Source organism: Polistes fuscatus, unplaced genomic scaffold (genome assembly GCF_010416935.1).
Source record: "Polistes fuscatus isolate 324 unplaced genomic scaffold, CU_Pfus_HIC Scaffold2, whole genome shotgun sequence".
Classification (NCBI taxonomy): Eukaryota; Metazoa; Arthropoda; class Insecta; order Hymenoptera; family Vespidae; genus Polistes; species Polistes fuscatus.
The window spans coordinates 3,965,442-3,990,376 of record NW_025113096.1 but is presented as its reverse complement, the minus strand read 5'-3'; the positions used below and the strand labels follow the sequence as shown (position 1 = coordinate 3,990,376).

The following is a 24,935-nucleotide window of genomic DNA, read 5'->3' as shown; positions in this document are numbered from 1 at the left end:
TTGTCGTACGCGTTTCGTCGCATAGATTTTTGTATCTCACGGAGGTAAAGAGAGAGAGAGAGAGAAAGATAGAGTGGTTAGGGGTGGGGGGTGTGACGATGGGGGGTTGGAAAAGTCCGAGTTAGGAATAACGCCTAGCCGGCGAGTCTCGACTTTCCCATTTCAGATGCCGCCGCGTTAGAACACACCGAGAAATCTGACAGCAGCAATCTCCGTGCGTCCAAGGAGAAATCTAAGCTCCCCTTCGAGTTCAGACGCAATAAGATCCAACAGAGCCTTTTTCGCATTTCGCTTCTCCGCACCAACTTTCTTTACGACGACGACTACGATGACGACGACAACAACGACGACAACGACGATAACGAGACTCGTTTTCAACGTCCACCGAGACGATTTTCTTCTTTCTTCCACTATTCTCATCTTATTATTGTCTAGATTTACCGATGTTGTTCTTTTATTTCAACATACGTATCGTTTGAAACGTTACGTTAATCGGTTGTCATAAACGATTTATTCGGATAAATGAGCAAAATTAAACGAAATTTTGTTCGTTTTCTAGGAAAAAAAATATATAATATCCGACAAGATTTGATACGACGTTATTCACAAGCAAGATTTATAGCATTATTTATTTTATTTATTTAATAATATTTTATTGACCCTAGAGCCTAGGCTCCCTAATGGCCATTAATTACAGTGTAGTACAATATAATATATAGGTGAAACAAAACGTAAATTAAAATTATGTAATTATTATTAAACTTATCATTATAATAATAATAATGCACAGAAAGTAGATAAAAGTAAAAAGAAAATAGTAGATAAAAGTATAATGGTTCTATAATAGTAGTATAGTAGTATTGGTTCAAAGCAACAAACATATAGTTAAAAACAAAAGAAACAATTTTTTAAATTAAATCGTAAGTCACAAAACACGCTGAATGTCTCTATCAATAAGGTTTATCAAAAATAATGTAATAAATTAATGTGATATATATATATATAAATTTGTTTTTGTTAATAGATCGTAACGATCGACTTAGACGAGGTATTTTCATTTGAAAATAATTTGTTAGGCGATATTTCGGTAGATGCAATGTCTCGAATCATTTTGTTGAAAGTTACTAACGTGTTCGGACAATTTCAGAGACAGGAAGATGAGGTTCCTGGTTTCCTCGTAGATTATATCCCACTGTCTGTCTCCTTCCAATGTCAACCGGTATCCTATACAAACCATCGTCATTGGCAATATCTCTGGAGTTGCCTCGGCTGGTCGGGTAATGAATGTTTATTAGGACACGATCCACCGACGGATCACCGTAGACTCGAGACACGATCGATATGACTTGGTCTAGACTTGGTGTTTCTCTTAGAAAATAATTTCCTTTTTATACTTACCTAACGCTTATATTTTTATTTAAAACGAAAACGAATTAATATTATTCTACTGAATGAATAAAGATAAATCGTTTATCTCTCGATCGAATATTAAATATATTATATCGGAAAATCAATGAATTTGTTGTTTTTCGTTAAATAAAAAAGTTTAGAAATATCCGTGCGATATGATAAAATCCTGATACGAATAAAAGGAATAAAATCTAAAAGCATAAAACAACAAAAACAACAATAACAACGAAATAAAATAAAATAAAATAAAATAAAATAAAATAAAACAAAGCAAAACAAAATAAAACAAAATAAAATAAAATAAACATAGAGAACGTAATCGGTCGATAGCCCGTAAAAATTTCTACTTCGTTTGATGCCTTTATACGAAGTTTAAAAGCTGATATTTTGTCGGATTAACCGTTACAGAACGAATTCAAAAAGTTGGTTTGATCATTTTACGCGGTTGGCAAAGGTTTTCTTCGCTAGTTGATAATGGGTAGGCTTATTTTAGATAGTAGGTATGTATATACCTAAATAATACTCTGTATACGCGTAGGTAGTCACTTTTACGGAAGACGCGCGTAACACTCCCATCAAATGTTCGCTATTAGGAACAAGCCGGAAATAGAAGTGGCAGAAGTTTAACTAGCTTCCCTGCGAAATGGTCTCGTTCTCTTCATCAACTCAAACTGTGGGAATTAGCTCCTGGCCTTCGTCCAGATTACTAGAAGCGCCTTTAACCGAGACGAGCAGCTAGCAGCAGCACAGGCTGCTTTTAACTTGTACAGAATAACGGCAAGTTTGATATCATTTTGGACAAAAAATATATTATAGTTATATATATTATATCTTGTATATATCTTTTTCGATTATTATCATCGTGATCATCATCATCATCATGGTCATCATTATTATTATTATTATTTATTATTGTCATATCGCAAACATGGAAATATGAATAGGATGATAACTTTTATCGTTACGAATGGAAAAGCTTGGGTATATTATCACGAGAAAATCTCATTGGAGTAAGCGATAATCTCAAACGAAAAACGAATTATTCCGATAGGAGAGACTGATATCGATGTGGGTACAGGTGTGCGAGCATTCAAACGCGATGATTGTACAGCAGCATTCAATAGAAGGGAAATAACTTGAAAATTGCATCGAAAGAATTGATAGGCAAGCCGTTAAATTTGGTTTCGCGGTGAATATTACAGCCACTCGAAATCGGCTCTTCTGTCCTATCAAATTTGAGAGAGAGATAGGTAGAGAGAAAGAGAGAGAGAAACAGATAGCGAAAGGATGGTATAGGGTGAGGAAGGGAGAAATTGTTGCGCATGATGACGACGGGCCACGGCTACTAGCCGGATCACGAATTTGCACCACGTAACCTGTTTTACGTTAGCGCTTTTGTTCCGTGAGAATCTTATTAGCGACAACCATTTTATAGAGAATCGAGTTAAGCACAGTTTTCTGCATTAATCCTTCCGTTCTTCTCCCCTCTTTCTCTCTCTCATTCTCTCTCACATTTTTCGTCTCTCTTTCTCTCTCTCTATTTTCATCCGTTCATTCACCATCGTTTAGCACCGAAATATTTCTCTGGTCCTGTTCCGTAATTACCGTATAATGAAGAATATTTCGAATTAATCGATTCGATTGTACTTCGTGAAACGTTTGACCGAGTTTTCCTAACACGTTACAAATGATCATTTTAATTTCTTTTGATCTTTATTGTTTTTACTTCTTTGTTTGCTTTTTTTTTTGTTTTAACTTTCTTTCTCGATTAATTAAATTATCGCGGACGTTTGAATTTTTATCATTTTTTTTTTCTTCGACGAGAGGGTGCGAATACGAAGACATTGTTTTTCTTGCTTCTATTTTTCCCTATTTTTATATTTTTCAACAAAAAAAGACTCGTACGAAAATATTCTTCATTTTTTGTTGTTTTATCTCTCTCTCTCTCTCTTTCTCCCTCTCTGGATAAACGTTTTTCGCATAATTCACGAGTTCCATGCTCGATTACGCGCATTGACGTTGATCTCCCTCTCTCTCTTTCTCTTTCTGTATTACTATAGGTAACCGAATATGTATTAATTCCAGGCTGGAATTTCTGTTGGGTTACATTGAGAGAGAAAGAGAGAGAGAGAGAGAGAGAAGGGAGGGACAGGTAGAGAATTCGTAGCTTCGAAATTCGTATCCCGGTGTGTTTGCTGGTAGCACGCGGCCGTGTAATTAATGCCCTAATGTTTAAAGTCGAAACGCGGTAATTAGCTGTGAATTTGAGCTAACGTCTGATTAAATTAAATATTCAGATAATATTTAGCAAGCGGTTCGTACGCGATTACGAGAATCCTATTGTTAAACTAGCACGCATTACGTTCGTTCGTTCGTTCGAACGTAATACTGGTAGAGTATTTTTGATTTTGGATTTTTTTGTTCTTTTGTTAGCCGATTGATATTTTCCATCGATATTATTGATCATATTTTCCTATATAATTCTCAAAACTATATAACTAAATATATAATATTTTTTCTTTTTTTTATTAAGCTATCGGTTTCGTTACTTTTTCTTTTTTTTTTGTTCGTTCCCACAAAGATAACAAATTATTCAACTTCTTTTTTATTTTCCAATCCTATCTATCTATCTATCTATCTGTCTGTCTATTACAACGAAGAACAAAAAGAGAATAGAATGGTCGAATGATAAAAGATAGCGACGATTCGACGCGGAAAAAGCAAAGACCACGTTCATCGTCCACGCGTTTCCCGTCACGATCGGAATCCTCAAGAGAAATTCTCCCCCGTTTTATTCATCGTCCATATTCCCTTTTCCTTCTTCTTCTCATCTCATCGATCGGCCAACGCCTCGAATTGTTCCAATGAGCGAGAGCGTTACATCGACTCCCTACGACGACAACGACGACGAGGAGAAGGAGACGACTGTGTGTGCTCATCCATTCGAATACGATCGCACATTGACTTTTTTTTCTCTCTCTCTCTCTCTCTCTCTTTCATAATAGAAGGATAGAGACCCGTAGGCCCGTATAATTTTCCACAACGACAAATCATTCCTGGAATGATTTTTGTTTGCCAAAGTGAAATTCGCCGGCTCGATTTTGATGCGAGATTATATGGCTTCAATGGTGAATACGTAAAGGAGTTAAAGAACTGGGGTAAAAACGGGGATGGTATTGCTTTGAGAAAAGGGAGAATCAAACTATATATTTTCCTATCTCTCTTTCTCTCTTTTTCGTATAGTTATAGCTAACTCTCTTCTTCTTCTTCTTCTTCTTCTCTCGATTACCGCAGGGTAATCATTTTTACTTTTGAGACTTTAACCGTTCACGCAGCAGTTTCGAGAAGAGAAAAGGAGGTTGAGGAGGAAGAGAAGGTGGAGGGGGAGGTGAAGGAGGGGAAAAAGATGCAAAAGGACGATTCCATTCGTAGCACAGTTGAATTGCCGTCTCGTCTTGGCGACCCACATAGAGTGATAGAAAGAGTAAGGAAAGGGAAATAGAGTGAAAAAGAGAGAGAAAGAGAGTCCGTTTCAGTGTGCACCATGAAAGCAAGCATTAATTGCTTGGCGCTAATAAACGACGAGCCCCTATCGTTTTCCCATCTTCCTTCTGTCGTCTCCTCCTGCTTTTCCGGCCTCGTGAATAATTATATGCGAGCGCATTAATGCCACCGCACGAAATGGAAAAGACGGTGGGCTCACCGACCTATCCCAGGATAGAAACAAACTAACAAGGAAGAGAAAGAATAAGAGAGAGGGAGAGAGGGTCTGAGTGAAAGAGATATTTTCCTTTATTATTCATTTTTGAACACTTATTATATTCGACTTTATTGTTAGATTTTCAACGTACGGTATTTAACGTAAGATTGTTCAAATTATTTGAAATAAAAATCATATTAACAGAATGAAACAAGTAACAAGTGATAATTGCCATTTATTCTAATTTCCAGGAGAGATTTCATACGAGTAATAAGTCAACGAAATTAGGAGAGAGAGAGAGAGATTATTTTCAATGATTTGATATATTAAACGTTATTATTCTAGCATTAATATTTGATATTTAATGTGAGATTCAACGAATGCATTGTTAATTTATTTGATAACGTATATAGAATTAATTGAATAAGTTACTTATTATTCGTGTTTTGTTTCATTAAAATTTGTAATTAGATTTATTTAAGTATATATACGGATTAATAAAGGATATGTGATGACTGTTAGACAGACGTTCTCGAGACAATTCGAAAATACGTTTTATCCTAAGGGAGAAGATAAATAAGAGCGAATTACGAAAAGGGAAGAGTGAGAGTTTGCCACCACGTTTGCGATTTGTTTACGAAGCAACCACCACCACCACCACCACCACCACTACCATCACCACCACCACCACCATCACCACCATCATCGCTACCACTACTACCAGCACAAGCAGCCTGCGTAATTTCATTTTAGATAAGAGTCTTAAGCCCCTCGCAGAGAATATTTGCATTTTGTTCGTGTATTCATCCGAGTTTGTTTGCTTTATCTTCTAGCTGCACCGTATATTGTGTAAACTATACTTATTAATTATCGACTACTTGCCCTGCCACGTCTAACTTCTCGCTTTTCTACAAACAACTAACGAGGAAGGATAAAGAAGGATATAAAAATGAGTGATAAAGTGACGAAGAATGTATGAATGAATGAATGAATGAAAAAAACAAAAAACACAAAAAAAAATACGAGACCGCGTTACAATAGGAAAACGCGTTTAAAGCGTTTTAGATATTTTATGCGTTAACGGGGTCGAAGGAAAACAGATATCGTTACGAACTCGCTCCGGAGGATATTATTCTACGCTACCAAAACGAGGGGTGACGTAAAATAACACTTTTCAGATTGGATTAGTCTACAACGAAGAGCCCTATTCCTTAGGAAATAAAACATATCAATGAATACTGAATAATCTTTATGAAACCATTCGTCTAATAAAATAAGAACTACGAGATAAATAATAAGAAAATAAAAATGATCAACGCGTTATTCGAATAATTATGATATTTGATTTGATCACGTATATACGCATTTTCTCATATGTAGGATTTAAATATAATACACACACACAAACACGCATATAATACATATACATATACAGTATTAATTCGCTAAAATGAATGGTTTGACAATTACGTTATGAGATTGAATTTTTGTTTTATTAAAAGAATTTTTTTTGATTGTATTGATTATTCAAAACGTATTCTCAAACCGAATTCGTCGAGCACCTGACGCGTCCCCGACGAGAATGATAAAAATTCAAAAGCATCCCCACTGAACGAGAGCATCTACGAGTCTAAATAGATCCTCCGTATCACAGGCGTGTTCTTCACCCCTTTTTTACTTTTAAAAAGAGAAAGAGAGTGAGAGAGAGGGACAGCGATATATAGATAGGTCCAGATAGCCAGATAAAATGAGTGAGAGACTGTGAGTGTAAAGGAGTAAATGGGAGGGAGAGGGGGAGGGGGAGAGGGAGAGGAGGGTGGTGGGGAACAGGCAGGGTGGTGCTCGAGCTGCACATTCGAATATCCTTTCGAGCAACGACGCACAATGGAATACCACCCGCATTCGATCGATTTCTCCGAATTCAATTAGTCGCAGCATATTGCCGGGCTGCGAAATCACCGAACGAGTTTTCTGCCACGACGATGACAATGACAAGACGACGATGACAACGACAAGACGACGACGACAACGACGACGACTATGACATATCGTTTATCGTTGAATATTTTCCTACGTTTATTATTAATCACAAAAAGGTGTCCATTTGAAAGAGTTTCATTTCATATAGGAAACGTAACGATAATTAGTCGATAAAAATAATAATATTCGAGTTCCTCGTTGATTGTGTCAAAAAAAAAAAAAAGAAAAGACGGATTAAAATAAGAATTCATAAAAATTGGATTAGAGAATGCACACGCATGAAATAGTATTATATATGAAAATCAGCAGCAGTTAGGAGAGGGGGGGAGGGCATAAAAAGAAAAGAGAGAGAAACCCCACTGAGTTTCAGACTCACATCAGACGACGATGGAAAGTATTCGACGGTGTGTTAGAAAGAGGGGTTGCCTTACAAATCCACCATGACGTGGTGCATATACTAAGGACAAGGCGTACAGTTAGAGACAGTAGGTCGATTTATGCGAGCCACGTGCGGCTCCGTTCTAATTTGCTTACGAGCAACGGGGTCTTAAAGTACAATGCGTCGTGTTGCGTGGGTGAGGAATGACGGTGGTGGTGTTAGTGGTGGTGTTAGAGGTGGTGGTGGTGGGGGTGATGGTGGTTGTAGTGTATAAGAGTGAGGGAGGAAAGTCGTACGTGCGTCGATGGTTCCCTCAAACAATACCAACCGTGTCCTACTCTTTCACTTCCTTATTGTTTTATTCTGCTAGGAGAGTAGAACTCTCTCGCTATAGAAAGACGGGCTATTTAAATCAACGGTAAATATACAGAGAAAAAGAGAGAGAGAGAGAGAGAGGGAATGAGACCGGTCCAGAGTGTATTATTGGGATGCTGACTCCGTTGAGGTAGGTTCCTATGGATCTCCGTTGGATTTTAACTGACGTTAAGGGTCCCTCCTCTGTTCTTTGTGAGTCTTTTTTTTTTCTTTTTTTGTTCAGACATTTAACGTCCCTTAAAAAGAGTAGGTACTCGTAGGACAAGTATACCGATCTCATGGGATAAATACGATAACACTCTTTCAAAGACGGGAAGTTAAAGAGGAGTGCACTTTTATTTTTTTACACGAAAGAGAACCTTACGAGTAGATAAATTATTAATGGGACTGATTTTTGTTTTTTTCAAGTTTTTAGAACGAATAATATTTGATACAGTTAGTTGATATCGATTTCACGATAAAATACGTCGTAATGATATCGTTTCGATACGAAATCTTGAGATCGGTATGGGGGAATAAAAAAAAAAGAGAAGCTTTCTTATTCTTTTATTCTTTCGTGTTATTTTATTTTTTATAGGCGTCAAATTTTATTTCCTTTTCTGATTTCATGCTCGTAACGTATCCATCCTCATTTAAATTTTGGTTAAGAAACTCTCTGAAGGGGTAAGTAACGTAATCTTGAGAAGTATGAAAAGAAAGAAAATAGGAAGAGAAAAAGGGGGATTAAAACTAGCATATATATTTATTTTCCTAAATAATTGCGTTAACGTTTTGATTATTCTCACGTGTATCGTAATATTTGTAGCATGTTTACATCCAGTTAGAGAAAGAGAGAGAAATAAAGAGAGAAAGCGAGAGAGACAGAGATCGATTTGTACGATTACATTGAATCTATAGAGAAAGCATCGCGTTACATCGAGATGTTAATCGCTTTATCGTTATTTTATCGATTACATCGAGATCTCCGTGACAGGTAACACAAACCGGTGATCGATTTAAACGAACGTTAGTTCGTTTGGCTTCGTTTAATTGATCGCAATTGGCCATCTCTTTCTATTCGTATACGATCGCGATCGCATAATCCAAATTCGATCGACGAAGTAAACTCTATTACGATTTCAAGCAGAACTAGAACGACGAGTGAGTGTGAGTGAGTGAGAGAGAGAGAGAGAGAGGGGGAGAGAGCTATCATAAATTGCGCGCTCAAACTAATGCCGGACCGTGCGGATTGAATTGCAATTAATTGGCAGTAACCGGAGTATGATTAAATTACAGCTTATTCGTCACGGCCGAAAACAGCTGCACACCGTCGATTAATCACGCTTTAATTAACTTTATTCCGGTTACCGTGAAACGAACTCGAGATCGTCCAACTTCGAACTTGGTAGATACGCATATTGTGTTGTTTATTATCGTTCGTACTTTTTTCTTTTTTTTTTTTGTTAAATAATTGTTACGATATTCAATTTGTCGAGCATCTTCTTTATTATCGTTGGGAGAAAAATACAGGAGTAGGGGTGGGGGGCAAATCGAGTTATCAAAGTGTGTGTGTAATGTATTTATACATGTATGTATGTATTATGTACGAATTATTGTCCAATAATTTAACAAAGTTATGCGTTGACAAAAATAAATTTGCATTGCAGATTGGAATGCAGAAACTTGGAACATTTAAGGTAGACAAACGATAAACTTTTGATAATGGTAAACAATTCCCGTAACACAGCTTTTTCCTTGAATAATTATTATTCACGTGTAAGAGATATCCGATGGAACGACGACGAAAGTTCACGCGGGAAATCACTCAAAAGAGCCCTTTTCTCATTCTCCATTGTTCCTTTTTTTAACTTGCCAGGGATCGGCAAGTTAAAAAAGCGAAATCGCCGTCCCGGACTTATCGGATACGATCGATCATTATATTACCGTAATCCGTCTATTACGGACAGTCCTGGGGCTTGTACGTTTTCCACGTGATTTATTAACACTGACAGACGTTCGGGGTCGGTCTATAAGCGACAAATTATTCGTGAATCAAACGTTCAAAAGTATCGAGATTTGATCAATTTTCAGGATGACATATTAACCTTCGAAGTATCGGTTGGATATATGTCACGTTGGTTAAACCACGCGTGTAACTACTATATCTATATAAGATAAATTTAGATAATCTATATATATATATATATATTACACCATATAATATACACCATAATAGATAATGTTCCATATTCATGAGTATAGATAACCATAGATATATAAATTTACAACTGATATATATATCCGTTCCATATTGAAAATAGAATTCTCTTTAAGATCGATCAATCTAAAGTATATAATATCATAGATAATACTCCAGTTATTCGATCGGTGTGTGTACTACTATGTAGCATAAATTCGAAAGAAAAGGGAAAACAAAAAAGTAAGACGATCGATTAAACTTACACTTTTATTATACTTCTTTGCTTTTTCATCGACCATACGACGCGACACAACAATGTCTTTAGTTATGTCTCGTTTTAAGAATTGTAATAATAATAATACTGATAATAATAATCACGTGTATCGATTATAATCTCACATAATAATAATAATATAGTCTTCTTAACTTACCGACACGATCTATATGTTCTTGAGTATAATACTGATGCATAGTTGTTAGAGTATGGATGGCCTCTCGGGTTTGCGGTAGCAATTGAATCACTCGGCCGACAGTTTATGGCCGTACGATGATCATCGCGAGCAATACAGTGGTCACTTTGCTCCGCTATTACTCACTTCCATCTCAAACACAAACGACGACATCGACCGTTGCCCACTTCCGTTCTGGGATTGTTCCTGCTATTATTTTCCTGACGGCTGTGGTACGCCCGAAATCCGCTATTGTTCAATATGACGACGACTATGACGACTATGACGAAGATGACGACGACGACGACGACGACAACGACGACGAGAAAGATTCGATGGAATTATGCGATTTACAGGGGGGGGGACGTTCACACCACCGATAGATCGACTAGGTTCATCGTACTATGATGTACACGTTGATGTATAGAGAAAGAGAGAGAGAGAGAGAACTGTTTAGTGTATCTCATCGTCGAACAACATAGTTCATTATCGATTAATATCAAAATTTCATTTACATCCTAAAAATTAGATTTCATAGAAAATTTTCACCGTGCAATTAATACGTTTACAATAATTCGATCAAAATAAATATCCTATTGACGAGGACGAGATCAATTTTCGAATTGTAAACAAAATGTAAACAAAAATAAAAAATTAACACTCACTCACAGACGCGCGCGCGCACACACACACACACACACACACACTCTCTCTCTCTCTCTCTCTCGCTCAAAGACACAACACACGTGACCGGTTTGTTTACAATTTTAAACTTATTACTTATGAACGGATAATTATCGAATTAAAACACATAATCGTTGAAATTAATCGAAAACCGGTTAATCCATCGGTGCCCATACACTTTCGATAGTTTTCACTTGTTTTTACCAGCCCCCTTCCATTCCCCTCCCAAGAGCACCCCTTCCTCTTCCTTCTCTCTCTTCCTCTTCCTATCCACTCATGTCTCTACCCTTCTCCCCCTCCTCCTCAAGAGCGTAGTTACTCGAGAACCGGTGAACTGGTCTCCGCGGCGAACTATCACTCTCCCTCTCTCTCTCTCTCTCTCTCTCTCTCCTAGTCGACGTGCGCGTCCTGTACCACGAGTAGCGAGAGTGAGAAGGGATATATAATAGAAGTGCAAAAGAAAGAAAAAAAATAAAGAGGAGATACGGGTTAAGGTACACGTACGAAACAACAACGTGAAATGGTACAAAACTTTGATCTAACGGATAATGTGACGGTAACACGGCAACGTTTTAAAACAACCCCCCGTTTGCAATGATAAATTATCAATCGGTAAGGAGGTTAAGAACACAGGAGAATCGTCGCACGGAACGATAAAACGAGCTCGACAACATTGTGGTACAGCGCAGCCGACGCGAGCCGATTCTGCGCAGAGTTGAACATTCTCGTAGGCGGTTGCACGCTACTCGTGTGTGCAAAAGAGAGACGGAGAGAGAGAGAGAGAGAGGGAGGAAGAGAGAGAGAGAAAAAGAGGGTTCGATGGTGGCGCCATCGAAGGATGGACGGACAGGGGGCGACAACGGAGGGGGGAGGACATCCTGGTGCCACCTGCACTTCCCTCTTCATCCTATCCCTCTCTCTCTCACTTTCTCTAGTTTGCTCTATCTCTATCTTCATCTCTCTCTCTCTCTCTCTCTCTCTCTCTCATTCTCTCTCTTGGTAAGCTCGGCAACGCGCCGCAGCCGCTTCCACGGCCTGTGGTATCGATTGGCCCAGTTGTCCCTCGCGTCAGAGCGCGGCGGTCGTTCTAACATCCGAACGCGACCCACCACCATCACCACCACCACCACCATCACCACCACCACCAACAGCCCGCCACCAACAGCCCGCCACCAACACCGCCACCTTCTTCCTCGCCATCTTCACCTTCGATCCCTCCTTCTTCTCTTATTTCTTCTCCTCCTTCACCCTATTTTCTCGTTTCTCTTTTCCCTTTATCAGCATTTACTTGTTAATCATACCTCCCGTAGGTAGACTGATTTTTTTCAAGAATTCGTGATCTACTCGATCGTACTACGATTTGATTAAATTATTATTGTTATTTGAGATATTTATCTTTATAATTTGAACTAATCATTTTTATATAATTCGGATGTAATATAATTGTTGTACTTTATTATCTTTTCATGAACTTGTTAACCAGTTGTTATTTCTTCCATTATCGTTATTTTAATTTACTTAGTATGTACTTCCTATGCAATTTTACTCTTAAACATTTTGCTTCGTGTTACTCCAGTTTCTCTTGTTATTGTTAACTCCATTCGGTGTTTACTTTATCGTTGTATGTCTTACTTTGGTATGAAGTATTATCTCTTACTATTACTTATTAGATTCTATATAGTTTTTGCAAACATATAACAGAACGTTTTGATATTAATAATAATCTTGAATCTTGAATATTTTATTGTTTTCTCAAGTTTCTTCAATTTTCTCTTGAAGGAGAGATTTAGCTTGTCTCAATTATTATTATTATTATTATTATTATTATTATTATTACTATTATTATTATTATAAATGTTATTATTATCATCGTCAAAAGATACAGTTTATTTTGTTATCTACGAATGCATTTGTAGAAAGCTTACTTTTCATCTCGTGTTTCTACTTCATTCCCCGTTTAATGCTTACTCTATCTTTTCCTTTCTTTATTTAATCGTTTTTGGTTTCTAGAGAAAGGGAATACGTCGATATCTAGGAGTACGAGGACGACGACGACGTTTCTTCGAAAGTGGACTCAAGGATTTTCCGCTTAGTCGCGCCCTATCAGGTCCGATGATCTTTCGATTTCGCGATAGTCCCGAGACGCTGAATGTCGGTTGTCCCTTCCGCTCAATCGCTGTAAACACCGACTATATCTCTGCTACTACTACTACTACTATTACTACTATTATCTACTATCTACTAAAAATACTACTACATTCTCTTTTCTCGCTTATTCGATTCATCGATTTCAAAAAAAGATAGAAACAAATTTGAGAAAAGTGTATGTGTTACATTTCTTATGTAATAAGAAAAGTATTTGCTCTATTGGTCTGATCGTAACAAGACTGTTACTACTTATTAGAAACGATCAGACAGAAAGTAGTAATAGATCGATTCATTTATCGTACTATATACAATTAATATTAAGTTAATATAACAATTAAGTCACAAAAAGCAGATAAATATATATATTGCAATAATTTAATTAAAGTAAGTGAGTATTTGTTTTATTGGTCTGATCGTAACAAGACTGTAACTACTTTCTAGAAACGATCAGACAGAAAGTAGTAATAGATCGATTCATTTATCGTATGAGATACAATTAACATTAAATTAATATAACAATTAAGTCACAAAAAGCAGATAAATATATATATTGCAATAATTTAATTAAAGTAAGTGAGTATTTGTTCTATTGGTCTGATCGTAACAAGACTGTAACTACTTATTAGAAACGATCAGACAGAAAGTAGTAATAGATCGATTCATTTATCGTATGAGATACAATTAACATTAAATTAATATAACAATTTAGTCACAAAAAGCAGATAAATATATATATTGCAATAATTTAATTAAAGTAAGTGAGTATTTGTTCTATTGGTCTGATCGTAACAAGACTGTAACTACTTTCTAGAAACGATCAGACAGAAAGTAGTAATAGATCGATTCATTTATGGTATGAGATACAATTAACATTAAATTAATATAACAATTAAGTCACAAAAAGCAGATAAATATATATATTGCAATTATTTAATTAAAGTAAGTGAGTATTTGTTTTATAGGTCTGATCGTAACAAGACTGTAACTACTTTCTAGAAACGATCAGACAGAAAGTAGTAATAGATCTATTGATTTATCGTACCAGATACAATTAACATTAAATTAATATAACAATTAAGTCACAAAAAGCAGATAAATATATATATTGCAATAATTTAATTAAAGTAAGTGAGTATTTGTTCTATTGGTCTGATCGTAACAAGACTGTTACTACTTATTAGAAACGATCAGACAGAAAGTAGTAATAGATCGATTCGTTCATCGTCACAAAAATCAGATAAATATATATTTATATAAAAATCATTTAATTATAATAAGAGAAACTTGAGAAAAGGTAATTCCTTTTATTTTTCTATTCTTTTCTAAGTTACGAAGGGGGTAGTAGGAAAAGGTCGTAGTCGTAGTCGTAGTCGTCGTAAAGTTCGGGAGAAGAAGTTGAAGAATCAAAGAGACGTACTTTCTCCGCGTACGGAGAGGTGCGTCTAACAACGGTAAGAAGACTCGAGAATAACTCGGAAAAGGGAATACGACGAACGAGAAGGGGAGATGTGCTGCTGCCTCTGCTGCTGCTGCTGTTGCTTACTTGCCACGGGTCCGTGACTAGTGCGAAACAGAAAACAAGAGGGAGTATAAACGACAAAGGAGCTCGGCATTATTATGTGCTGGGGCTTAATGCATGACAATGCCAAGCAGACTCTCTCTCTCTCTCTCTCGTTCTCTTTATCTTTCTCTTACTCTCTCTCTCTCTCTTTCGTTCCCGGGTCGTTCCTGCGGGCACTGGCTCAAGCACCGCCATGGGACTGTCGTTTCACAATGCTACGCTAACAAGGTCAGCAATTAATGAATCGTTGGCAATGTGTTGCCAGAAAAATACGCGGACCTGCTGGGACCGATGTATTATTAAGGAGGCGGTCTCTACTCTTTTTCCCTTTTTTTGTTTTTTTTTCATCCCTCAATTCATCGCTCTTCTTCGCTCGTCGTTTTTTTCCCTCATTCTCGTTCTTCATTATTTACAATTTCTTTTTTCTTTTTTTTTTTTCCGTTAAAAAAGAAACGCAACAAAGACTCGGCTTGTTCCGTTACAACAAAAAGTACTGTTATTTAAAAACAAAATTTTATATCGGTGTCTCGATTTTGTTTAAAAATGTTTCTTTTTTTTTATTCTCGTTTTCAACGATGTATCATTTTAACTGTATAATTTAAATAGTGTTACTAGAGAGAGAGAGAGATATGTAGAATCTAATGTGTGCTAACGTTTTGTTCCAATGCATTTTCTTTTTTTAAACTTTGAATACTTCGAAGAAGGACGATCGATGATCAGAACTAGGAAACGCGAGTTCGTTCATCCGCGAATGTCGTGTGCCTTGGACGATCGATGTAACGGACGAACGAACGAACGAACGAACGAACGAACGAACAAATCGCGAGGTCGTACCGAGGATCACCAAAGGGATATATTTTACCTCGGTTAAGATACGTTTAAAGCGGCCAAGTATGAGAATAAATCAAGTTCACTATATATATATATATAGGGTCGAAATTTCATCCTAGTCTTGTTCGGATTAAGTTCGTGATAACGTTCGGTACTATACTATAGGACGAATATATTCTACGTTTCTCTTAGTAGTTTTTGTCAATAATATTTCTAACTGTTAACAATAGAGAATGAAAATAAAATGATAACAACCACCTATGGATACTTTTTTTCCTCATTTACATTTGTCGAGAAAAATGAAATTATTAAGAGAGAGAGAGAGAGAGAGAGAGAGAGAAAAGGTGTATGCAAATTGTCGATTTTTGTCTCACGGCTGTTATCTCTTGTTCACGATATCGTATCGTATCGTATCGTATTGTGAAAGAAGGAATTTGAAGGATGAATCCAATAACGTTCGAAAGCGGAAAACAGCAGAAGCGAAATACGCCCGCGGGACGGAAAACGTTTTCCTAAAACAGACCAATGAGCCATTCTCGTTTCGCATACATCAGACTCGTCTCTTTGGGATCCACCAACGCGTTTGAATTCATGTCACATGTGAGTTTGTCCGTCGTTTTCTCGTGTGACCAGAACAACACTAGTGTTACTATACTATCTAAACATATATATATAGAATACTGTGTGTGTGTGTGTGTATGTATATGCATAACTACAGAAATTGTCTATATACGTCATAGGTTACAGATTGGGTTTAGGTAAAAGAACGAGTTTCCTCGTATAATACCGTTGAACGTTTTGAAGTCGGCAAGGGAAATGGTTGGAAAATAACGAAAGTAAAGCGACCACTATCAATTTTTCCTACTATCGTCAAAGACCGTGCGCTACGGCCTTCTTGTTATTTCTTTCGTATTATTTCTTTTTTTTTTTTTTGCTTTTTTTTTATTTATTATTTATTTTTTTATTTTTATTATTTATTATTTTTTATTATTTATTATTATTAATATTTTATTATTATTATTTATTTTATTGCTTATTTTTATTTTATTATTATTATTATTTATTATTAAATATAATTATAGTCGAATTGAAATCCTAACGCTTCTTTTCCATAATTTCAATCTAAATAACATCGGTAAACAATCGATCCTTACTAGAAATAAATAGGTATGTATTAGTCTAGGTAAAAGTGTGGAAAAATAGGAGATGAGAATGATTTGAAACCGCCCCGTTGTCGTTTACAACGATGTTTCTTTTATCCTCTTGCATCAAATATTAATATGAATCAAAAATTTCTTCCAAGTATATTTCTCCATAGAGATATATTAAAAATAGTTTTAAATATAATAACGTTTTTATTAATTTTTTTTCAACTGCGAATACTCGTCGCGCTTATATTTTTATATAAACGAATTTCGATGTGAATGTTTTTATATATATATAAATATTTTCTTACAAAATCGAATTAAATGATAAATAAAAGCAAAGTATATATATTTTTTTAAATAAATGCTTGAAAATATGTATGCGTATATACGTTCTACTTCAGAAAGCAGACGTATATGGAGTCTACGTTTATGAATAAATACTTCGACGCTATTAAGTAGATCGTTGAAGATAGGAAGATAAATAGATAAAGGAAAGGAAAGAGAGGAAGAGAGAGGAAGAGAGAGAGAGAGAGAGAGAGAGAGAGAGTGAAAAAAGAAAGATATAAAAGATGTCTTCGGATTTACGGTGAAGTGAATGAACCCGTCGACCCTGCTGCAACCCCTTCTTGTGAATAAGCGTATCCTGTATTAAATTAATACCGAAATAGATACAACGATACAGTTTACTCGAAAGCGTGCATTATGACTCGTAGCAGTTGAAGCTTTACACGTAAAAAAGAGAGATAGAGAGCGAGAGAGAGAGAGAGAGAGAGAGAGAGAGAGAGCTTTGGATGTCACAGTAAAAAAAAGTTTTAATACGGGTACGTGTATTTACGTATTACGTACATAACGTATATATCTAAGCTGGTTTCGCTCGTAGAAATTCATCGTCATCGATCGTAACAACATAAAAGAAAGATAAATTCAAAAGGGATAAGTACGCGATAAAAAGTGATCGTTGATCTTTCAGTTCATTCTCGTCCTCGTCCTCGTCGTTGTCGTACATCCTTTTTTGGCGTCATAATATTTGCAAAGATATGCAAGTCTTTGAAAAAAAGTAAGCCAACGAGGAAAGATATCTAATAAATGTGTTAGTATCACCTACACTCTTGTTAATTATAAGGAACACGAAATTACATAACTTTCACGAGACTATATATTCTAATTTGCCTTGATCGTTAAAGGTCGGTCGGTTGGTTGGTTGGTTGGTTGGTTGGTTAGTTGGTCGGTCTTTTAGTTTAATGCATATTCATTAGGTATTTTTTTAACGAGATTTCGTCCTACAGATTGAGAAGAAGAAGAAGAAGAAGAGGAGGAGTAGGAGGAAGAAGAGGATAGAGATAGAAAGAAAAGTAAGCTAGTTAAATATAAATCTACAATATATATTTATAATATTAATATAAACGATTTCTTTGATGAGAGAGAGAGAGAGAGAGAGAGATCGTTTTATAAAATTAATGAGTGAGACTAGAACATTTTTCTGTCTATATATATGTACCTATCAGGTTACCTGTTACGATAGTAACATAATGTATCTGTGTAGTATCTCCAATTAACGAAGAATGAGAGGAAAAAGGGAGATATCGAGTGAGAAGGAAAAAGTGAAAGAGAAAAAGAGAGAGGGGACACGTTCGATAAACACTTCGACGGATTGAAATAAACGGCAATTCGTAGAAGAGTGGTTGCTTGTGAGAGAGTATGAAGTGCACTTATACAAATGTTAACTCGTTATAAAACACGTATATGATCTGGTTTACTGTATAATTGCCTTTCTACGTATATGCTTCGTTATCTACAACTCAACATCGTTAATTATTTCTTAATCCCTTTTTTTTATTTCTTTCTCTTTTTCTTTCTCTCTCTCTCTTTAACTCTCTTTTTATTTTTCTCTTTATCTCGGTCATTGTTCATTGCTTTTATCTTTTTTGGTTCTGGCTAAGTCAGTCCTTTATTTTCGACAATGTCAATGTATGCTCGAATCCTTTGTACAAAAAAGAAAAAAACGAAAAAAAGAGAGATATGAAAGTAAAAGAAGACAAGAGTTAGTAGGAAGGAGAAAGGATGATAGAAAAGAAAAGAAAAGTAATCATATAACTTGTAGGATATCAACGTAACAGTCGAACAGAGCCAATAGAGCGAGAACACTCGGCATCTGTCCACGCTTTTGCAACGGTATATATGTATATATAGGTACGTATCACGTACTTACACACCGATGTTTCCCCATACGATGAAAAACACGGTTTATCGATCTTACAAAAGTAATTTTCTTCTAGTTCCCGTAGTCGCCGAGTCGCGACTCCTCGTGCAGCACGGGATCGTTTTTATGAAACTTGTATTCCGAATAACTTCTAGGTATTATATTTTGACGAATGATAGTTTGCAAAACGGAAAAGAGAGAGAGAGAGAGAAGAACGAAATTAAATGATCGATCGAGTTAAAAATATTCGTAATTTATATATATCACGTATTCTAATTAAACGTTAAAGAGAAAGTATCTAAAAAAAAAAGATATACAATTTTTTCGAAGGGGAGGGATGGGTTTAAATTGTCTAAGAATGTGTGATGTATCGTGAGAGAATAAATGAACACGTTTAAATTCGTTCCTTCTACGGTGTGTATATTTGAAATCACGATTATAGAGAGAAAGAAAGAAATAAATAAATAAAGAGGTGTAAATATATATATATATATACATATACATACATACATAAGTATGTATATAGAGTTCATGTAAGTCGAGCCAACTAATGGATCGTAAGCAGTGTGTGCAACGGATTATATCTTCTCGGTCAAGCCGTTACAAGGTAGTCCGCCTTCGGAAGCTTGGATAGTTGCTGGTGAGAACACGAGTGAGTGAGCTAAAATATAGGTATAGATTACGATGAAGTAAGTAAGAGAAAGAGAAAGTGTATGGGAAAGAGAAAGAGAGACAGAGAGAGGCTTAACTCGGGACTTTATGAATGCCCGACTGCAACGAAGGAGTTCAGGTAAGATAAGGGCTTTCTGCACCCTCTTCGTACTATTTCTCCTCCGGGGTTGTTGTATGCTTCTTCTCTCTCTCTCTCTCTCACACACACACATACACACACGTACACATACACTCTTTCTCTCTCTTTCCCTACGGTTCAACGAAAACGCTATACCATCGGTAAATCCGGGCAACGCTTTCCCGGGCACGCAGCTACTCCTCTTCCCTTCTCTTCCCTTCACTTCTCTTCACTTCACTTCTCTTCTCTTGATTTCTCTTCTCTTGTCTTCTCTTCTCTTCTCTCTGCCATTTTCCCCCCGTCCGAGGCCCCTGCTTAACGGCAGGCAGATTTCGTAACTTCTGCCATGGAGGAAGCAAGCAAGCAAGCAAGCAAGCAAGCGTTAGTCTCGTTAATATTCGAAGGATGGCCCTTCATCGTCATCTACCTCCCGTTGTTCCTGACACAGCAACGTTATCGGCTCACGTTGTCGTCCATGTCTACGTCCACGTCGTCGTCCTCCTCCTCCTCCTCTTCGTCGTTTCTGGACTCTCACCGTAGTTTGGTGTACGCTCATCAATCGTAATAGTCGTCGATACGAGCCAAATCCGTTGTCCTCCGTATTTTGGTACGTATCAACGTTAAGCGAAAATCGAATATTGTTATACCCTTTTCCACCGATAAATATATATTTGGAAGATAATAATCAATTACAGAGGTCAACCGGTCTGTGCTAGTATTTTTATTGTTTTATTTATTCTCTTTTTTTAGTATTGTCATTTAATTTTCACATATGGTATCTGATAATTGTTTTATTTTTTTATCATTTGATAATCCAATGAACGTATCCGAAAAGAAGTATAAAATTGGTTTATTCGATTTTTAAATTATATATTATTATTAGATTTTATTCATTATTGTATATCGTTCTTCTCTCTGTCTCTCTCCACTTCGTTTGTCAACAATTTTAAAATTCTATTCTATATTTGTCGCGAGAAATAGATTAATATACGTAGTAAAGTAGAATGTAAAGGAGACAGAGAAAGTGAGATTTAAATTTGATGGAACGGCGAGAAGCTCGTCATTCCCTTTGCGTATAAACATAAACGGTACACGTGGAGTTAACAGCAAGTAGGGGTTTGCGAAGAGGGAGAGAGAGAGAGAGAGAGAGAGAATAAAAGAGAAAAAGAAAGAAAGAAAAGCATATCCAGTCTAGAGAGTGAAGTTGACGAAGATGATGATGATGATAATAAAAAAAGAAAAGAAGGAAAAAAAGGGAAAAAAGAAAAAACGAGCTAAAAGAACAAAAGGGGAGAGAATTAGCTTAGAGTACTCATTTTAAAAATCTGTTAAAGTGAATATTATTTAAATATTCTATAATAAAATAGAGACTATGATGATATAGCATGAACGAATTATCTTACTGAAGGAACAAAGACGAGCTCTCTCTCTCTCTCTCTCCCTCTCTCTCTTTCTCCTATTTTCTTCTTTATCTTATTTTTTCTTCTTCTTCTTTTATATCTATCTCATTCGTAGCCTAAAACGAATGAAACGACAGCGAGAGAAAGAATATCTAAACCGTTGTTACGACTTTTCTGGATAACTCCCCGCTAGTAATATTATTGTAAGAGGGTGTGTGGGGGAGGCGGGAGGGGGGTGGTTCTCTCAGCACCTTTTACTCTTTCTTTCTTTCTCCTCAGTTATCCACGTGTTCTTCAGCGTTGCACAAGCTATCTGTAAGCACGCGAGCGTGCAATCGGTGCTCGTAAAAAGAGATAGCGGTCGACGGGAATATCTGCAAAACGTTCTCGAGACTCTTGCTTTTATTCGTTTTTCCCCTCGCCCCCTCCCCTCTTTCTTTTCCCCTCCCTACGTCCGAGTTACGTTCGAGGCAGCACCCTTCCGTAAGCGTCAGCTACCCTCGTAACACCCTTAAAACTCGTCGACGTTGTGTCATCGTCTTTGACTATCTCATCTCATCTCGCCTGTCTGATATTTGTCGCTCTCATTTCTTTCTTTTTTTTTTTTTTTTAAAAGAAAACTCCTAAGCGTAATTTAATACTAATTAATGGATCAAAATAAAAAGATATTAATATTAGGGTCAGTTTGTTGCGTTACAAAATTGCGTTATTAACTGCATAATTGAATTTATCTTCGTTAAATTTACTTTGGTAATATTAATAATAAAAAGAAAAAAAAGAACGCACGAATTTTTGGTTAACTCTAACAACACAAGTATCAATTATCTTTAAGAATTTCTTTATTATTATAGACCAGACTAGACTTTCATCGTTATCTACTAGGGAAGATAAATATCTAGGGGAGTGGGGTGAACAAAAATTACTAGACTGAGTGAGTGAGTTATTTTACAGGAAAAACCATAAAAGGTTTCTTCAACGAGGATAGTTAGTAGAAGGGTATAAAAGGGGAATGGGTGAGGAGGGGGTGAATAGGGGGGGGAAGAGAAGAGAAGAGGTCGACAACATCGACACGACATTGCCAACGACATTGTCGTCGTCCTGCCGAACACGTCAATGGCGGTAACGATGTTTCGACATCACCCGTGCCCGATGTTATCTTCACCTCATGAGAATTACTTGTCGCCTCGTCGGGATCGCCTTTTATGTCCGGTAATATCGGCGCGTGTTACGCGTCTCCATCTCTCTCTCTTTATCGTGTGTGGGTATACAGACACACACTTACATATACGTGTAATACATACATACACGTAGAGATATACAGATAGATATACAGAACGATGGGGTGGGTAGTATTATAGATCGATGTGATACGATAAGGATTGTTCCTTCTGATATATACGTCTGTATTATATTTTTTTTTTATCTTCTCTTTTTTTTTCTTTTTTTTTCTTCTGGTTATAAAAGAAAGTAGAAGAGAAAGCATGGTGAAAGGTAATAGGGAAAACGTCACGTGTGTCTGCATGTGTGTGTGTGTGTGTGTGTGTACGTCACTTTAAGGGTGAGTTAAGGGACATCGAAATCTTGATCGTCTTCCTCGTCGTAACGTCGAACTCACCAACTCGAACGTCGAAACTCGAGTTATTTAGGTCGACAGTTATGCACAGAGTGGTGGTGATGGTGGTGCTGCATCGTATATGCTTGGTTAGTAGTACGATGTTCCCGTCATTATGCGATATACGTATGTACAACACAACGAGGATAAATTTTCTAACGTGGAAAGGGAATGCCAAGCGTCAACCAAATTCCAGATGTTCTTCATTCAAATCTTAGTCTATCATAGACGAATGATCAAGCTTTTGCATGAATGCATCCTGTCACTCATAAAACTTAACGCGACATCATCTAGACCACGATCGAACGAACGAAAAGGGATGATTTCTTTCATCGATTGATGTTATCTCCCCTTTCTTTTATTGTTGTTGTTGTTTTTGTTATTTTAATCGTACCGTGAATAAATATAAATCGATACATTGTTATAACAATTTTTGTCTCGACTTTTCCTATTTTATCTCATAACGCGACATCGTATAAATAGGTGGATAAGGTAAATTATTTACAATTACATTGTTAATGTTCATCCAAAAGTCACTAATTATATTTTCGTTTTTTTTTTTTTATTTTCGTTGTTGAATTTTCTAGCCATTACTGTATAAAAAGCATTAATAGTAGTGTGAGCGAAAGCATTAACAGAATGCATAATTATCTCAAACACGTGATTTTTCCCATTAAAAATTTGTTTGACGAGGTATTTCTTGGATTAACATGAACGTTGGTTAGTAGATTTTGACTGAGTGAACATATTTAAGCGATGTATAAGATAAACTCGTACTTGAAATAAAAAAAAAAAACGAAAAAAAAATTTGTTTAAGTAGAACTATGACAGTAAAGTTTGAGAAAGATCCATTATGCTTTAAAATATGTTTCGTGAAATAACGCGATAAAAGGCGGTTTATCGAACGACATTTTAAATGATAATTATCCCAGGATTAAAAGTAATTTAAGTTTAATCGCGGCAGCCACGATATAAGAGTATAACCGCGGAAATACGTTTTCATCAACTCGCTCAGAGAGTGTGCACGGAAGAGAGCATTATGTTCGTATGCTCTTACTCCGTTGGCTATCTGCTACTCGGTATGCTTTATAAAACAGTTAAAACGCTTTAAAGTTCGTTCGTTCGTGCTTTAAGCGCTTCCGTTTGAACCATCTACGAAACATTAGTTGGCTCACGTTTAAGCAATAATAACTTTAATATTTCCAAGATCTAATTGAGTAGTAGTAAGGTATTTACACATATTACAAATACAAATGAGTCTAGTGTTTATGAGATTTTTTTCAAATTTTAATTCAAACGATTATAATCATTTTTTAATTAATCTAACATGATGTAAAACGTTAAACGGAGACAGGATAAATATTTTAATTGAAAATATAATTTGTCGGAAGGAAAAATACAAATTTTACGAGTGATAACGTTAAAGGAAGGTACTCCAAGGATTGTGTAGATGCATATACACATTCACATTATATACATATATATATAAGTTAGCCCTTCGTCAGATTATATCTTTTAGCTGACGTTAGCGATTACGTGGATGATAAGTTGAAAGAAGCTGGGAAACCGACTGAATTTCTGGATAGTAGTAGAGTTACTATTATCCTGCTAGGCAATTTAGGAAAGTGTGGACACGTCCGCCATAACCGTCCGGATGTGTCCAGACATATGGTATGCGCACGATTAAGTTAGGGTAACCGGATGACCTTCCCAACCATTCGATTTCTTTGTGTTTGTGATCTCATTCCTTTCTCTTTTCTCCGTTTCTTCCTTTTTCTAACATTCATCGAATAAACCATTCGTTTTTAGTGATTCTTTCCGATTTTATTAAAAAGAAACTCAAGATCATTGTCTTCTTTAAACGTTAATGCACACATAAACAAGTAAAATTACCTATTCATACATTCCGATTTTCTTTCCTTTTCATTTCTTACAATTCCAATACTCATTCGCAATCAAAGATAACGCGAAAGCAAATAGAAGGGATTCCAAGAACACCGAGAATATTCCGATTATAATTTCCACTTATGGTTACCGCCACCGCCTACGGGCTATCGCGTGACACCATACCTTCTTGGAATCGAAAGCT

At 36.3% G+C, this 24,935-nt stretch overlaps 1 protein-coding gene across 8 annotated transcripts in view; it reads right to left on the bottom strand.

Moving 5' to 3' along the window:
- LOC122516645 (teneurin-a) overlaps window positions 1–24,935 on the bottom strand; it is a 545,517-nt gene that overhangs the window by 232,500 nt on the left and 288,082 nt on the right. Inside the window, exon 1 of one of the 8 annotated variants that reach the window (XM_043634629.1) lies at window positions 10,455–10,843. The exons of the other annotated variants lie outside the window; for them this stretch is intronic. Coding sequence (XP_043490564.1) covers window positions 10,455–10,494 — 40 coding nt within the window. The 5' untranslated portion in view covers window positions 10,495–10,843. Of the gene's footprint in view, window positions 1–10,454; window positions 10,844–24,935 lie in introns of those variants that run through there. 8 annotated transcript variants of the gene reach the window in all.